Source organism: Heteronotia binoei, chromosome 3, assembly GCF_032191835.1.
Source record: "Heteronotia binoei isolate CCM8104 ecotype False Entrance Well chromosome 3, APGP_CSIRO_Hbin_v1, whole genome shotgun sequence".
NCBI lineage: Eukaryota > Metazoa > Chordata > Lepidosauria > Squamata > Gekkonidae > Heteronotia > Heteronotia binoei.
Genome location: NC_083225.1, coordinates 142,569,650 through 142,587,555, shown reverse-complemented (window position 1 = coordinate 142,587,555; position 17,906 = coordinate 142,569,650). Strand labels below are relative to the sequence as shown.

Here is a 17,906-nt window from a genome sequence, read left to right as displayed (position 1 = left end):
AAACACTGGAGAGCCATTGCCAATCTGAGTAGATGGGGGGGGGGGGGAGTTTGCAATGCCGAGTGATTTCATGTTTTCGTAGACTCAGAGCATTTTATCTTTTTAGTTTCTGCTGTGATCTTTGTTGTATGTCACTCTGATAGCCAGCCTGACCAGATGAACAACAGCCTGATAACAAAACCTGTTCTGGAGAGGAGGAGGAACACGCAGCTGAGATAGAGCCCATCAATCTTCAAGGACAGGAGATGAAGGCTCTTGACAACACACTGGCTGCAACTGATCTGTGTCCTCCTCCAGCTGTAAGTTAGCCAAAGTTGTTAGCCAAATTGCCCTCAAAAGAGGTATGAGGGAATTATTTGGGTGGGCAAAGATGGCAAACTTTACGGGGTCAATAACCTGTGTATACAAAAGTCAGTTCTCCAAACGAGCCCCTTTAAATAATGAGATCATATACTAAAAATAGGTTTTTATTGGAAAAATCACTCAAACATACAGGAAACACAATTATCAGCAATCACACAGATCTAGGACAATTTAAAGGGACATATGAGGGAAGACAAACAGGGCTATATGTTACCTCTTGATGACAGAAGAAGGATGATCCTCCAGTGAAGACAATAAGGGAAAGAGGAGCAAGAGATGACTAGCCATCACTTGCAATAATGGACCCAATACTGATCAGGAATTGTGGGTGGCTCCAACAGTAAGGTAGGGGACAGAGACACACCTGAACAGCCAAAAATCTGGCTTTCTTATAGCCAATTTCATATCATGAAGTAGGCAGGAGATGGAACAAAAGAATTTGATGGGCAATGATGATCTGCTGAGTGCAAACCACATTTACACCAAAGAAATAGAGTGGTTAATTTAGTGCCATATCTTTCCCTATTGTAACACTGCGGAAGGAACTTTGATAAAACAAAAGAAAGGGGATGTGGCTGTTGACAGACGATCTTCAACTATGCTCTATTGTGCACAAAGGTTATCTTGATGGGTGACTGGAAGATTCTTTTTGTTTGGTGAGGAGGTGTTGCAGCAGTTCATTATTGGTGATGATGCTTTCACATCTGCATTTCTAAAGTAAGTGTTGGCTGGTCTCTGGAATGTACTATATGTTGGAGAAACCTCCTTTAAGTGGTGGTTTGCAGGAGAGAGTGCTGTCTTTTGGGGACATCACAGGAATATGTCTTCTCTCAGGGCTGCTTCTGGTGCTTCTTGGTGACAGGGATGCAGTTGCTGTTCTCCAGGGCTGAGCAGCTTGTCAGTGAAGTCCTCTTAGCATGGCAGGCATAGGCAATTCACACAACAACAGGCACAGACAGGAGGCTTGCTGAGGCCTGGCTTGAAGTACTGCTGCACAGTCCATAGAAACTAAATGTCCACATTGATTCTGGCATTGGAAGCCAAATTGTTATAGTCCATACTAGCTGGAGAGGGGGTCCAGGGCTGACCATCCAGACCAGACATGGAGGAGGAGGAAGTGGATGCCAGGCCCAGTGTTCCTCTAACACCCCATCAGCGCTGGCACCATCAGTGGAGATTGGATCTGAGAGCCTGTCGTAGTTAGCATTTAATAAACCACATACACCTGTTATTAGTTAGCATCTAATAAACCACAGACAGATGAAGCTGGAGATGAATACTTGCAGGCAAGGGGAAGTTGCTAATTGTGGATGTAACTTGTACCATGGCCGTGTTGTAAAGTACCAGACTTGGAGACGAGCGTAGGGCAACATAGTTTATTCCATGGTACAATACAAGATGGAGAGAGCGAGCACGCGGGCCAGATCCCGCATATATACAGTTGCCGGACTATTCTCCTTGCTGGCCGGTCCAATGCCGGCCAGCCGTATTTCCCGCCACGAGCTGTGATTGGCGGATCGTTGCGCCCAGCGCGGAGGCACCTGGATGTTTCTCAGTTGCCTCCGCGGCTGATGTCATTCTGTTGTTGTGGCCCTTATGAACTGGTTGCGTTCTGTGAACGCCATACACTACACTCCTCCCCCCTTAGTTAGTGACATAGTCCTGGAGGTAGGCGGGAGGTTGGCGCTCCCGTGTTGAACGCCTGGGAGTGGCTTGTGGTGCCGGGGCTACTTCCGCCTCTGGGGTTTCCCCGGGGGGTTGAGCGTTGTTGGGTTGTGGGTCGGGGTCCGAGGGGTGGTCCGCCTCTGCTGGTGTGTGTGGCCGTGGTGTCGGTGCAGGTGTCATTGGGTGCCCCTCGGACCCTGTCCCCTCCCTCGTTTCCGTGGGTACCTCTGGGAGAGTCCGGCGGCGTAACTGGTCGATGTGCCGGTGTAGGATCTGGCCCCCCTCGGTGGATACCTCATAGTGGCGGGAACCCACGACCCGTAGTACCCGCCCGGCTACCCACTCGGGGCCTGAAGCGTAGTTGCGGGCGTACACTGGGTCCCCTGCGAAGAACCCCCTAGCCGCTTCTCTGACCTCCGGTGACCCTCGCACGTCGGGGGCTCTGTCGGGGTTTAGCCGATCTAGCCTTGTGGTGAGCTTGCGCCCCATGAGGAGCTCGGCTGGGCTGACCCCGGTGACTGGGTTTGGGATGACCCGGTTGTCGAAGAGGAACGCGGCTAGCCGGTGGTCCCAATCGCCTTGCACTATCCTTCCCAGGGCCTCTTTTGTTGTTCGGACCATCCGCTCGGCCTGGCCGTTGGTGGCCGGGTGGAAGGGGGCTGACCGGATGTGTCTAATGAGGTACCTCTGGAGGAACGCCTGGAAGTCCCCCGAGGTGAACGCTGCCCCGTTGTCCGAGACTATGGTGTCCGGAATACCGTGGGTGCACAGGACCCTGCGTAATGCTCTAATGGCTGCTGCTGACGAGGTAGACCCTACGGGAACGACCTCTAACCATTTTGTGTATGCATCCACAATGATTAGGAAGATCTGTCCCTGGAACGGCCCGGCAAAATCAATGTGGAGCCGGGACCACGGTTTCCTTGTGGTCTCCCACCGTGTAGCCGGGGCACTGGGTGGGTCCGGCCGCGACTCCTGGCATGTGCTGCATCTCCGGACCCAGTTCTCTATCTCCCCGTCCATCCCCGGCCACCATACGTAGCTCCTGGCCAGGGCCTTCATTCTCACTATGCCTGGGTGTGTTTCGTGGAGTGATTCTAAGACCCGTTTCTGTAGAGGGGGGGGGGACCACTACCCTGCTCCCCCATAGTAGGCACCCTTTGTGGGCTGTGAGTTCCTCCCTTCGCATTTTGTAGGGTTTGAACTCTTCCCCCATGTTCCCCTCTGGCCACCCCCTCACCACCCAGTCGAGCACTCGTGCTAGGGTTTTGTTTTTCCCGGTGGCTCTAGCCACCTCCGCCGCGTGGAGGGGCTGCTCCGGAAGCGACTCGATCGACATGACCTGGTGTGCTGGGGCTGGATCGGGGCCTGTGTCAGGGAGCGGCAACCGGCTGAGAGCGTCCGCGTGACCCATTGCCTTGCCCGCCCTGTGTACCAGCGTGTAGGTGTACGAGTTGAGGAATTGATTCCACCTCAACACCCTCTGGGACAGGATTTGGGGAGTTTGTCGGTCTGGGGCCAACAGACCCAAAAGCGGCTTATGGTCCGTCGCTATCGTGAACCGGCGCCCATACAAATAATCGTTGAATTTATGGACCCCCGCTACTATGGCCAGGGCCTCCTTGTCGATTTGTGCGTAGTTCCGTTCTGCCAAGGTCAGGGTGCGTGAGTAGTATGCGACCGGAACCTCCCGGCCATCCGGTAACTGGTGCCCCAGGACTGCGCCCACCCCGTACGGCGATGCATCGCAAGCCAAGATGACCGGAAGGCGCTCGTCGAAGTGGTGCAGCACCCCGTTGGAAACCAGAACGTCTTTAACTGCCTGGAAGGCGGCGGCTTGCTTCTTCCCCCACACCCATGGAGCTTTTTTGTCCAGTAATCGGTGTAGGGGTTCGGCGAGAGCCGCCTTGTGGGGTATGAACGTGTGGTAGAAATTGAGGACCCCCAGGAAGCTCTGTAGCTCCGCTTTACACGTGGGGGCTGGGGCTTGAACAATGGCCCTGGTCTTTTCCTCGGTCGGGTGGATTCCCTCCGCGTCCACTGCGAAACCCAGGAACTCCACCCGTGGCACCCCCAGCATACACTTCTCCCTCTTAACTTTTAGTCCAGCGGCTTGGAACCAGCGGAGCACCTCTCGCAGGCGGTTGCGGAATTCCTCAGGGTCCGGGGCGGCGATTAAAACATCGTCGAAAAACGGCTGGACTCCGGGGATCCCTTTAAGGAGAGCATCCATTATGCTCTGGAAGATCCCCGGAGCCACGCTGACCCCAAACTGCAACCGGTTAACCCTGAACGCCCCCCTGTGGGTAACTATCGTCTGCGCCTCGGCCGTTTTAGCATCCACTGGGAGCTGCTGGTAGGCTTGTGCCAGGTCCAGCTTCCCAAAAATCTTTGACCCCGCCAGGGCTGCCAGGACGTGGCTGACTACTGGCACCGGGTATGGGTTGTCTTGGAGCGCTTTGTTAATTGTGCACTTGTAATCGGCACATATCCGCACGTCCCCATTTGGTTTGACCGGGGTCACTATGGGGGTCTCCCACATGGCGTAATCAACTGGCTCCAGGACCCCTTGGGCTACTAGGCGGTCCAACTCTGCCTCGATCTTGGGCTTCAAGGCGAAGGGGACCCTCCTTGCCTTGAGCCGGATCGGTCTGACCGTCGGGTCGAGCGGTAGGGAGATGGCCGGGCCCTTGTAACTACCCAGCGACCCATCGAATACGTCGGGGAACTCTCCGCACACCTCCCCGATCGTGGGGGTCGCCGCAGCTGGCGCATTTCGCCCTTTCGCTGGTGCGCTGACTCGGCCGTTCGTGGGCTTGGGGGCGCTGTGGAGCTCGGGCGGCGGGTCCTGCGGCGCGTCGCATCTGGAAGGCTTCTCCCTCGTCCTGGTGCTCGGGGTCCAGCTCCTCGTGGTGGGCGGTCTCGGTCTTGGCCCGGGGGAACGTCCTGGCGGTCCTCTCCCACGCTACCGCCTCGCTGAAGGCGCTCTGGAGGGTGAGCTCTTCTTTGGCGAAGAGCTTCTGCTGGAGCCTTTCGTCGCGGAGGCCCCACATGAATCGGTCGGCCAGGGTTTCCTCCAGCTGGGGAAAGTTGCAGTTCCCGGCGAGTTTGCGGAGGGCTGCCAAGTAGTCCGCGGCTGACTCTCCTGCGGTCTGGTCCCTTTTGTGGAACATGAATCTGCGAGCCACCCGTGAGGGCTGCGGCAAGAAGTGGCCCGTGAGGAGCCTGATGATCTCCTCGTAGGATTTCTCCGCCAGGCGGGCGGGCGCCGAGAGACCCTTGGCGATCTCGAACGTGGCTGGCCCGCAGACGCTCAGGAGAACATCCCTCTTTGCTCCGGCGTCAGTGATCTTGTTGGCCCGGAGGTAGAACTCGACCCGTTCCGAGTAGGACTCCCAGCCCTCTGGATTTGCAGGGTCGAAGGGCTCGAGGTAGCCGGTGATTCCGCCCTGGTTGGCCATGGTGGCGGCGGCGGTCATGTCCGGTCGTTCGTTGCCCAAGGTCTCCGTCGTAGCCGATGAGGCTAGGATCCCATCCTCGTCGCCACTGTAAAGTACCAGACTTGGAGACGAGCGTAGGGCAACATAGTTTATTCCATGGTACAATACAAGATGGAGAGAGCGAGCACGCGGGCCGGATCCCGCATATATACAGTTGCCGGACTATTCTCCTTGCTGGCCGGTCCAATGCCGGCCAGCCGTATTTCCCGCCACGAGCTGTGATTGGCGGATCGTTGCGCCCAGCGCGGAGGCACCTGGATGTTTCTCAGTTGCCTCCGCGGCTGATGTCATTCTGTTGTTGTGGCCCTTATGAACTGGTTGCGTTCTGCGAACGCCATACACTACAGTGTAACCACTGACCCTGTATCTTGACCCTCTGACTGGAACCTCTGTTGCTCTGAACCCAGACTAGACCCTGGACAATCTGACTTTTGAACCCCTGAACCTTGGACTGCCTGATGACTCTCCAGGAATCCTGAACTTTGAACTATCTCTTGACCACTCTCCTGCCTGAACTGTTGCTGTGAGTGGCTACCTGCTGCTCTCTGCCTGCTTGTCCTGTGGAAATTCCACCTGCTGCCAGCACCAAACCCATCAGGGGCCAGTACAATGTTTTATTTTAAAAACTGCATTGCCAAATCCCAGTATTCTCCCATGTTTTCATTTTAAACAAAATATCACAAGAGTTTTAAGTATGATTGTATTTTAAGTTTAAAAATATTGTTGTGTTTATCTGTATCCTCTGTAAATTTTATATCTCCGCTACCTGGCATTACATTTTATGACAAACATGGCCTGGCCGCACAAAGTCCCATTTGTGTTAAATCTGACCCTCATAACAAATGAGTTAGACACCCCTAGTCTAGATGAAAACAAGCCTGAATTATCCGTAGGAGCTAAAATTATTCAACTGAGGCTATCATACTTTTGTCACATTACAGGAAGACAGGAGTCACTGGAAAAAACACTCCTAGGAAAAACTGAAGGCAGCAGGAAAAGATGAAGACTCAACATGAGATGGATGGACTCAGTAAAGGAAATCACAACTTTCAGTTTGCAAGAACTGAGCAAGAGTATTAACAAGAGGAAATTTTGGAGGTCATTAATTCATAGCATCACCATAAGTTAGAAGTGACTTGATGGTACTTAGTGCACATACAAGCATTAAACAGAACACGTTTGCTCATCCCTAGTGAAGAATCAGGATGAAAATCTAAAATGTGTTTTTATTATAATAATGTATATTGATCATTATAGTATCAACACATTTTGGATTTTATTGATTGATAGCAGCCTGAAAAGCCATAACTAGACCAATCTTGTCAAGCTTGGAAGCTAAACAGGGATGGTCACAATTAGTACCTGCAGTGAAAGGCAATGGCAAGCCATCTCTTGCCTAGAAAACCCCATGATCCTGGGGTTGCCCTAGGGTGGCCATAATAGCTGGAGGCCAGCCAGGGACACCTTGAGGGGGGAATGATGTGAGTGAGTGCGTGCGCGCAAAGCGCGCAGCCGCTGCCGGGAACAGGAAGTGACGTCACTTCCGGTGACGGCATGCCACTGCCGGAAACAGGAAGTGACATCACTTCCTGTGACATCATTTTCCCCAAATGACATCATTTCCCTCCGCCGGCTGTTTCTGATAGCCCTGCGCCCCCTCTTTCATTTGATATGTGTCCCGTGCGGGTGCCACCCTCCTGCCGGGAGATGCCGCAAAATGAGCCCCCTTGAGGCTTATGGCGGCAGGGCTCGGGGGAAGCGAGCTAGACTGCTGTTCTTTTGAGGGGTTATAGAGTGTTTCGAGCCCGGCCCTGTGGCATTGGTCCCATCGTTGTGGGACCCAGGGGGCCGGCGCAGCGGCCTGCCAAAGCAGCCTGTCACTAATAACACAGGTCGAGATGCAGGACAGGAACCCGGAAGTGACCGACAGGCTGCTTCAGCCGGCCGTTGCACCGGCCCCCTGGGTCCCACAACGATGGGGCCGATGCCACAGGGACGGGCTCGAAACACTCTATAACCCCTCAAAAGAACAGCAGTCTAGCTCGCTTCCCCCGAGCCCTGCTGCCATAAGCCTCAAGGGGGCTCATTTTGCGGCATCTCCCGGCAGGAGGGTGGCACCCGCATGGGACACATATCAAATGAAAGAGGGGGCGCAGGGCTATCAGAAACAGCCAGCGGAGGGAGTCAGGAGCCCACCCCACTGGGAAGGAAGGAAGGAGGGAGGGAGGGAGGAAGGAGGTAGGAAGGAAGAAAGAAAGGAAGAAAGGAAGGAGGGAGGGAAGGAGGGAAGGAAGGAAGGAGGGAGGGAAGGAGGAAAGGAAGGAAGGAGGGAGGAAGGAGGGAGGGAAGGAAGGAGGGAGGGAGGAGGGAGGGAGGGAGGGAAGGAAGGAAGGAAGGGAGGAGGGAGGGAAGGAAGGGAGGGAGGGAGGGAAGGAGGGAAGGAAGGAAGGAAGGCTGCCCCCTCCCGCCAGCCGCCCCCCCTGCTTTCGGCCCCCTCCCTCCCTGCCTGCTTACCTTCTTCCAGGGCGGGTGGTGGCCTCCCCTCCGGGCGGGCGGGCTGGTCGGCGCTGGCCTCCGCTGGTCAGCGCTGGTCGCTGGAGGCCCTCCGGAGTCTCTGGAGGGCCTCCAGCGACCAGCGCCGGCCTCTCCGCCGCCTCCGCTGGTCGGCGCTGGTCGCTGGAGGCCCTCCTGAGTCTCTGGAGGGCCTCCAGCGACCAGCGCCGGCCTCTCCGCCGCCTCCCCGGCCTCCGCCACCACCGCCGGGCCCCGCGCGCGGGCGGGGAAGGCGGCGAGGGAGGGAGGGAGCGTCCCCGCGCATGCGCAGAGCCCGCCACAATCGCCCTGAGCACGCGCAGGGACGCTCCCTCGCTCCCTCGCCGCCTTCCCCGCCCGCGCGGCCCACCGGCTCTCTGGCTGGCTAAACCGGGACCTCTAATGGTCCCGGTATAGCCAGCCCAGGAGCCGGGAATTGGGGGCCAGAACCGGGACTTTCCCGGGAGACCAGGACGGTCTGGCCACCCTAGGTTGCCCTGAGTTGGTTACGACTTCTTCTTCTTTTTCTAGGGTTGCCAAGTCCAATTCAAGAAATATCTGGGGACTTTGGGGGTGGAGCCAGGAGACTTTGGGGTGGAGCCAGGAGACATCGGGGCGGAGCCAGGAACAAGGGTGTGACAAGCATAATTGAACTCCAAGGGAGTTCTGGCCATCACATTTAAAGGAACCGCATACCTTTTTAAATGTCTTCTTCCATAGGAAATAATGAAGGATAGGGGCACCTTCTTTTGGGGCTCATAGAATGGGACCCCCTGGTCCAATCGTTTTGAAACTTGGGAGGTACTTTGGGGAGAGTCACTAGATATTATACTGAAAATTTGGTGCCGCTACCTCAAAAAACAGCTCCCCAAGAGCCCCCGAAACCTCCAGATCAATTCCCCATTATACCCTATGAGAATCAATCTCCACATAGAGAATTATTCTCAGCAGACATGAGAGGATGCAAGGACTACAAGTCCCAGCATGCACCTCACGAAGGGAGGCCAGACCGGAGCGAATAGCAGGCCGGCGGTGGGCGGGTCTTTGTAACTCGGAGGAAGGGAGAATCCTGAAGCCAGGCAAGGAAAGAGACATGACGCCGTTCCACCCCCACCCCCGCTTTTTAGGGAGCAGGGGATTAGGCTGCTAATCCAGGGGTCCCCCGGCAGGGTGGGGGGGGGGGTTGGGAAGCCTATCTTCTTCTCAATTATTATACCCACCCTGAAAGTGGGCTCAGGACAAATTACAACAATCGATATACAATGGATTAAACACAGTAGTTCAGTAAATTAAAAAAGTTAAAACAAAAATTAAAACAGATAGTCAGTGATTAAAATATGATGAACACAAGCCAAAGCTGCTGGACCATTAAAGGTCTTCTTAAAACTGAGCCTGATAGGAAGAAGAGCTACAGTAAGGAAGGCCTTGATTGGACGTCTGCTGCTTTATCCAAAGGCCTGGCAGAACAACTCCATTTTACAGGCCCTGCAGAACAGTAGAAGGTCTGGCAGGGCCCTGATCTCAAGCAGAAACACGTTATACCAGGCCGGAGCCATGGTATAGAATGTCCTGGCCCTGGTTGAGGCTAAGTGGACATCCTTTGGGCTGAGGACAGCCAGTAGATGTTGGTTAGCCAAGCATCTTGGTTAGTTTTTCAGGGCACATATGGGGAGAGGCTGTCTCTCAGATATATTGGTCCCAAGCCATGCACAGCTTTAAAGGTCAATACCAGCACCTTTAAATGGATCCAGTACTTGATTGGTACCTAGTGCAATTGGTGTAGCACCAGCTGAATGCAAGCCTGCACAGGTGATGCAGTAAGCAGGTGCAGTGCTGTATTTTGCACTACCTGGAATTTCCAGATCAGTCCCAAGGGCAAGACCACTTAGAGCTGGAAAAGACACTCCTAGGGAGTTATTGTGGTGGTGGTGGTGGTGATTTTGATTGATTTTCATTTATATGCCAACAAACTTTTAGAGTTTGGGGTAAGCAACACACAGCTACCAAACAACAAGGAAAAGCTATCACTTTTAACAAAAAATATTGCTTTAAGAAAGTTGTTCAGATTGGAATTGCTGAATCCTTCTTGGTTGGGCTGCTTTGTCATGGTTGATCAAAAAGTAATCCAACCAAGAAGGTTTTTATAATACTTTTGGAAAATTATTTCATTTTTTTTCTTTTCTTTTTTTTTACTAAAGGGATAAACTGACACCTGTGATATATATGTAATAATTACAAAGTATATGCATTTCTTAAAATACCCATAATATTCTAATTCAGTTAAGTGTTTTTTTTTTAATATGTAAAGTGTCCTTTTTATTTCCTTGGGTATAGTAGTTGTTTTTCTTTCAATTACTGCTCAGGGGATAATAACATCTCCATCTCAATTTCCCACCCACTTCTTTTTTTTTCTAAAGATGAACACAAGGGAGTTCCAAACTTGAAATGCCTGATAATAAAAACCCTTGTATATTCTAATGACCCAGATCTTTGTCTTGCTGAAAATTGCATTCAACAGCTCCTGGAAATTGACTCAATTAATATGACTAGAAAGGGTACTATTTTCTTAAGCTTCATTTGCATGTAAAATACCAAATTTACACTGGTGACTAAATTAGTAATATCAAGTGATGCAGGTTCTACTGAATGATAAAGGCACAGTGCTGGGGTTAAAGAGAATTATAATTCTCATCCATAAAATAGCACATACGCAGTATCCAAGAAAGGTTAATTGCTTTTCTCTTAGTTAATACAAGAGATGTTTTATTTTTAGTAATGTGTACAAGATATATAGCACCCAGTTGGTCCCTGGTGTAATGCCATTAGTTTCAATAGATTAGCACAAGCACAGAAGGTGGCTCTTTGTATTTGGTGTGATACTAATCCCAATACACTGCAAGTCCGATTAGATGAATACATGAAAAACATAATATAAAAAAATAAATTTGCATTTAAATAGTGCTTCTCTTTGCAAATGGTCTCAGAGTGAATCATCACTAGCTATGTACATTTCTAATTAAGAATTTTTGTTTGATTATTTTTACTTAATGACTTTGGAAAATAACACAAGACCTTTTCAGTTTGGTACATTAGTTATGCCATTGAAGTGCCTTATTTTAATTGGAAACTAAAAATCTGCTATCTAGACAGTTTTACACAGGTAGAATAAATTGTGCAAATTATGTAAATATCATGGAAGCATTCAGCAGAAAGCACTGATTGTTTGAAATAGTAGCAGCTCAAGAGAAGCTAACTCCAAAATAAGTTTAAGTACTACAGCATGGAAGAAAGAACTGCAGACCTCAGTGGCCATTAGACAATGGTAGGAGTGTCCATAAGACACAGGACCAATCACAGTGAGGGACATAAAGGACAATACTTGTCCCTTTTCATGGTCAATGGGAATCACTCAGAGGCTGTAGAAAACATTGCTTCTGAATATTTATTGAAGCTTAGAAACTAGTTCTCTATGTAAAAGTATTCCATTTTTGGCAACATGTCAAGAATACAAAACATTATGAATGTGACAGTATCCCTTACATACACTGAGAATATACAGAAGTGATCAGCCTAACAGAAGTCAAGATGAATAACCTGAATGGACTTTACAATAGCTGTCCATCTGTCCAGTTTTTATCAACCAATAAGCTTCATGGCAATGTGGAGAAATAAATATTTTATAAGTGAACTCCTTCATTCCATTTCCATATGGTTGCAGAAATTAGAATAACATTTTGGATTCAGTACTTTAATGTCTACCTGTTCTTACCATTTCCCTATCCATTGATACCAACATTCTGCATGCAGCAATTTTGCCATAAGGAAGACAAGGCAGATCTCTGTGCTACTTGTAGCTTTTCCTTCGATATGCCATAATTACAGAATACATTTACAGAAGCCAAGGTGGCTCCATAAACAGCTTCCTAAGGACTTGAGAAATTAAAAAAAAGACTCATTTAGGAAATGGAAGGAAGGATATAAAAAATAACTAGTGTTTGTAGAAAATTAGGAAAGCTAAAGCTCAGTATGAGCTTAGGCTAGTGAGAGATGCTAAAAACAAAAAAAAGGGGTTCTTTTCACATGTTCAAAGTAAGAAAAAGAGCAAGGACATAGTAGGCCACTTGCAGGGACAGGAAAGTAAATTGTAACAACTAATGAAGAGAGAACAGAACTGCTCAATTCCTACTTTTCTTCAGTCTTCTCTTGTGAGGGAAATTGCAAAAATTTAGAACACATGATGAGGAAAGGACGTTGCTGCTTAGGGGTAGTATGTAAATACCTAGTTTCTTTAAATGGAACTAAGTCCTTGGGACCAGATGAACTGCATCCAAGGATATTTTTTAAAAAACCCACCGATGAAATTTCTAGCCTCTGTCCATTATTTTTGAGAATTCCTTGAGAACAGGTGAGGTGCCAGAAGATTGGAGGTGGGCAAATGTTCAAGAAAGGGAAAAAGGAGGATCTGGGTAACTGCTGACCTTTCAGCTTGACATCTATACCTAGAAAAGTTTTAAAACAAATCATCAGTCAGCCAGTCCTTGAACACTTAGAAAGGATGGCTATGATCACTATGAGCTAACATGGGTTTCTTAAGAACAAGTCATGTCAGACTAAATTTATCTTTTTTTCAAAAAAGTTACTACCTTGCTGGATCAGAGGAATGCTGTATAAGTAGTTTATATTGATTTTAGTAAGGTTTTTGTTAAGGTTCCACATAATATTCTTGTTGACAAATTGATAAAATATGGTTTGGATCCAATTACTGTTAGGTGGATTTGTAACTGTTTGACAGAGAGCATCCAAAGAATGCTTGTGAATGGTTTCTCATTCTCTTGGGAAGAAATGACAAGTGGAGTGCCTCAGCAGTCCGTTCTGTTTTTTCAACGTCTTTATAAATTATTTGGAAGGAGGAACACAGGGATGCTTATTAAATTTGCAGATGATACTGAATTAGAAGGGGCAGCAAATATGGTAGAGTCAGGATACAAAATGATCTTGGCATGCTGGAAAACTGGAATAAAACAAATAAAATGAATTTTAATAGGAATAAATGGTAGGAAAAATCAAATGCATAATTATAGAATGCAGGGAAAATTTCTTGGTCATAGTATGTGTGAAAAGGATGTACAGGTCTTAGTGGACCATACACTGAACATGAGTCTGCAGTGTGACATGGTAGCTGAAAAAGCAAATGTAATTTTGGGACATATCAACAGGAGTATAGTGTCAAGTTCGAATAAAGTAAAGTAAAGTAAAGTTCACATGAAGTGATGGTATCACCTTACTCTGCTCCGGTTATACCTCACCTAGTTTCAGTAGAATCATTGTGTGAATTTAATTCTAAAAAGAAAAATCGATTTTCAAATGCTCATGATAGTTTTTACCAACTTTTTTTTAACTAACTCTGTAAAACTTTATTAAAATGCCCACCTGTTAAAGCACCCCCTAGATATATACTGATCATGCCTGAAATCTGAAGAAATATGAGCAAGTAACACTAACTGAGGTTGTTTTATGAAGTTGTGACATTTGGAAAGGGAAAAAAAAAATAAATTGAACAGTATCTTGGTCTGAGCAGTCATTCTTGGCCATAAATAAGCCTGTACTACTGTATCTCTAAGAGCCCCAAGGCGCAGAGTGGTAAAGCTGCAGTACTACAGTCCTAAGCTCTGCTCACAACCTGAGTTTGATCCTGGCAGAAGCTGGGTTCAGATAGCTGGCTGGAGGTTGACTCAGCCTTCCATTCTTCCGAGGTCGGTAAAATGAGTATCCAGTACCCAGCTTGCTGGGGAGAAAGTGTAGATGATTGGGGAAGGCAATGACAAACCACCCCGTAAAAAGTCTGCCGTGAAAACATTGTGAAAGCAATGTCACCCCAGAGTCGAAAGCGACTGGTGCTTGCACAGGGGACTACCTTTACCTTTCTTTCTTTTTTTACTGTATCTTTATCGCTCTGCCTCAGACTCATATTTCATAATCCAGCACAATAGAGCTATTTTGAGAGTGAATGTCAAGAGAATTCTAAAGTGTTTTATATATACAAGATTAAGAATTTACAATATTAATAATTATTAGTAACTTTGTGGTTACACTGTTTCCTTCAAGGAAATGGGACCTCTCTGTTTGGATACAGCATAAAAATGAATGAATCTGCTGGAGGGCAGAAAGGTATCTGCGGCTCTGCTCTGGGCCTTACAGGGCATCAGACTGGGCTTTATGCAAAAGATGATGCTGGACTAGATGGTCCATTGGTCTAATCCATCAGGGCTCTTTTATATTCCCTTGCTGATCACATCGCTTGATTTTATATTAATGTAACAAATCTGTCTTTCAGGTACAGAAAATTATATTCTGTTACCCAGGAGTTCCATCTTTCACTTTCAATGTAAAGATAAGTTCATTTTCATGTCCAATAAGTATGGGAATGGGACAAAATTCACAGCTCATAAGAATCACTCAATTGACTATGACAGTGGAGAAGAACTCTGCTTGACAACTGGCTCAGCCTATATTACCATGCTCCACTAACTTGGAGTGCATTTTGTTGAACTCAATGATAGTCTCATAAGAACATGCCATTATTAGCTGTTCAGGAGAGAATGGAATTTAATATCAAAGGGCTTGTTGTTCAGTTTTGGAACTATAGAAATAAATAGGAAATATATATTGTTATGCTAAAATATGTAAATGTGAGAGGATTGAAGGAATTCTAAGAAGCTTTTCTAGTAGTAAGAGAGTGAGAACAGCTCACTTGAGGAAAAGCTATCTTCACAAAGAAATTGAATTCAATATACATAAAAGAGATGAACAGGATTTCCCACAGATGTTAGGAGTCTCTGTTGTATTTTAGATGAATTTAAAGTTAATTTCTTATTCCTCTCAGTGCCTGGGTCATTCTGACTAGTCTGACAAGGATTATGTTGCTACTCGCAATAAGGCCCATTGTGAGATGAAATACAATGGGTTCCAGAAAGAGGAGTGGGTTGATGACTGTGTAGCCTGTAATACAGTATTGACAGAAGAATGTACATGGAAGTGAAAGGCAGCATACCTTGTATCAGTAGTGAGTTAATGTTCTCTGTGGTGTCATGATGTAAGGCTGCAGTGGCCATAGTCAGAGTGTTGATCAATGGAAATTGGGCTACGTTAAGGTGGAAAACCAAGGCAGCCAGCACTCTAAAGTAAGTTCACCATCTCTGTAGCCTGGGAAGTCATCTGAAGTATGATGTCCATGTCAGAGATAGTCGTTGCTGTGTCCATTCTGTGAGAGGAGAGGTCTAGAGGAAAGAGGGGTGGAAGGGGTGATGTAGTTTTCGAATTCAGGAGAAGATGGTGGCCGAAGAGCAGTATGCTGTTATGAGTCCTCACAGTGAAAGTAGTGAAAGTTGCAATGCGGCACCATGAGGAATGGTGGCACTGTGTTGGTGGTGCATGTTGTGGGCAAGAAGGTGAGAGCAGGGTGGAGAAAGTGAAAGCCTGCATAGGCAGCATGCATTGCTTAGCCAGTGGTCCTGAGAGCACTGTGGACAATTAAAGGAATAGTTGCTGTTGTTCTCAATGGCGTACTGAGGGATAGATGCCTCACGTGCAGCTGTCAGTAAGCAGGGTCTGCATGAAGGGGAGAGGGAATCCCATAGAAGACTCCAGTTCAGCGGGGCTGGAGGCAGGAGGGCAACTGCTAGATGTTGATTATCTATCTATCTATCTATCTATCTATCTATCTATCTATCTATCTATCTATCTATCTATCTATCTATCTATCTATCTATCTATCTATCTACCTATCCATCTATCTATCTATCTATCTATCTATCTATCTATCTATCTATCTGTCTGTCTGTCTGTCTGTCTGTCTGTCTGTCTGCCTGCCTGCCTGCCTGCCTGCCTGCCTGCCATCTGCTGTATCTTTATTTCAGCCCCTCATGTTTGTTTATTTTCCCTTTTGTTAATGTGTTTGCTTACATCCTAATTTACCCACAATGGCTAGTATATCCATATAAAACCCACCCATCTTCTATTCTTTTGTATCTTTCTACATATCTAATCTGTGCAGCCATTGTTTTCTAATCTGTCTTTGTGTGTGTTTGGCTATCACCCATATTTTTCTATATGTGGACTAAGCAAAGTTTAATTTGTACCAGAATATTCCACCCCAGAACATTGCATGAAACAATATAATTAAAACAAGTTCTAGTGTTGTAGTTCATTGTTTTGGAGAGGCAGACATGCATGGAATGAATGAAATGAAAGATGAAATGTTTATGAGGATTGTAGGACCTCTTTGTAGACCATGTTTTTGGTGAAGACCTTGTCAGAATCGGGTAGTAGTTTTCCTTGCTGAAGTCCATCAACAATGTGTACCCTGAGATCCTGGAATCTGCATACTCTAGAAAAAGCCACATAATGTTGGCCATCTGCAAGGACACTTCTTGCAAGTACACACCCACCTTTTCTAGTGTTTGGCCTTGAGATTTGGTGATTGTCATAACAAATGCTATTTTTACAGGGAACTGGCATCTTCTTGAAGTGAATGGAAGGTCCACGTCTCTTGGAGCAATGTCTATGTGTGGTGTGAAAAGCATGTCTCCAATTGCAGAGCCACTCTTACAATTATTAGATTGGGTTTGAGTTCAGTAACAATAAGTGCTGTCCCATTACATAGGCCTCATTGTGTATTGAGGTTTCTGAAAAGCATGTAGTACATTATTGAACCCACTTTCAGGTTCAAAAAATGAAGAGGCATGCCTGAAGAAGTCTGAGTATATAAGAACTCTATAGGGTAATACAGATAATCAAGGTCAGCACCATCCATGTCAATAGAATCTGAGCTCAAGTAATTATTCTTCGTTCCCTGAAGAAGACAATGGACAGTCCTTTTGGAAAGTTCAACATCCAAATTTTTGGGACAGAGAATTGCCCTCTTGGCAAAGGATGTTAAATCTGAGGGTAGCAATGGGTCTCCAAATAGTTTCCAGGCTATGTTGCCTTCATATAGGATTCATTGGGGTATCTCATTTCATATCAGGTGGCCACTCCTGAAAGAGGGGACTATGGACTGAATATTAGTGGTGAGTGTGAGTACCTGAAATCTTATGCTTGGGTTTATGATATAACTTGACTGATAATCTATAACTATTGTCAACAAAAACTATTGTGTGCAAAAATATTGATGCTATCAGTTTTGAAAAGGATATCAAATTTAATAGACTGATGTAGTGAATTAAGCTAATAAAAATTCCAAAATCTTATCTTCAGTGGAAAAAAAGAATGAAAATGTCATCAATGAACCTTTTTATAAATATGTATTTTATTATAATATTTTATAAATATGTATATTTATTATAATATTATTATCTTGTGGTGTAATATAATGTTCCTCAAAATTTTGTATAAAAGTTTCAATAGACTGGGCACAACAGGGCTGCCCATCACTATTCAGCACTTTGGTTCATAGAATCTGCCTCCAAATCTGAAATTTTATTTTATTTATTTTAGGCAATTTATAGTCTGCCCTATCCCAGGGAAGGTCCCAGGGCAGATCACAACATTCAGCAATCCACCTCACCTCACTTCAACCAGTGAAAACAGAGTTGGATGAGATCCCCGCCCTAGAAGAGACTGTTAAAGCCATCAAGCAACTGAAAAGTGGCAAGGCAGCGGGAGCTGATGGAATCCCACCAGAGATCTGGAAGCATGGGGGCACAGTACTACATAGCACACTTCACAAAGTACTTGTCACCTGCTGGGAACAAGGCAAACTACCACAGGACTTTCGCGATGCAATCATCATCACTCTACACAAGAACAAAGGAGAAAAGTCTGACTGCTCCAACTACCGGGGGATAA

The 17,906-nt window shown here is 47.1% G+C and overlaps 1 protein-coding gene across 1 annotated transcript; it reads right to left on the bottom strand.

The window, feature by feature from the left end:
• Nucleotides 1-479: 479 nt before the first annotated feature.
• On the bottom strand, nucleotides 480-3,187 carry LOC132569113 (uncharacterized protein K02A2.6-like). Its single transcript, XM_060235295.1, has 2 exons — nucleotides 2,443-3,187; nucleotides 480-524 (listed from the first exon to the last, which is right to left on the bottom strand). Exons 1-2 carry the CDS (start codon nucleotides 3,088-3,090, stop codon nucleotides 480-482), a joined length of 693 nt encoding a protein of 230 aa, XP_060091278.1. The 5' UTR covers nucleotides 3,091-3,187.
• Between the last annotated feature and the right edge of the window lie 14,719 nt (nucleotides 3,188-17,906).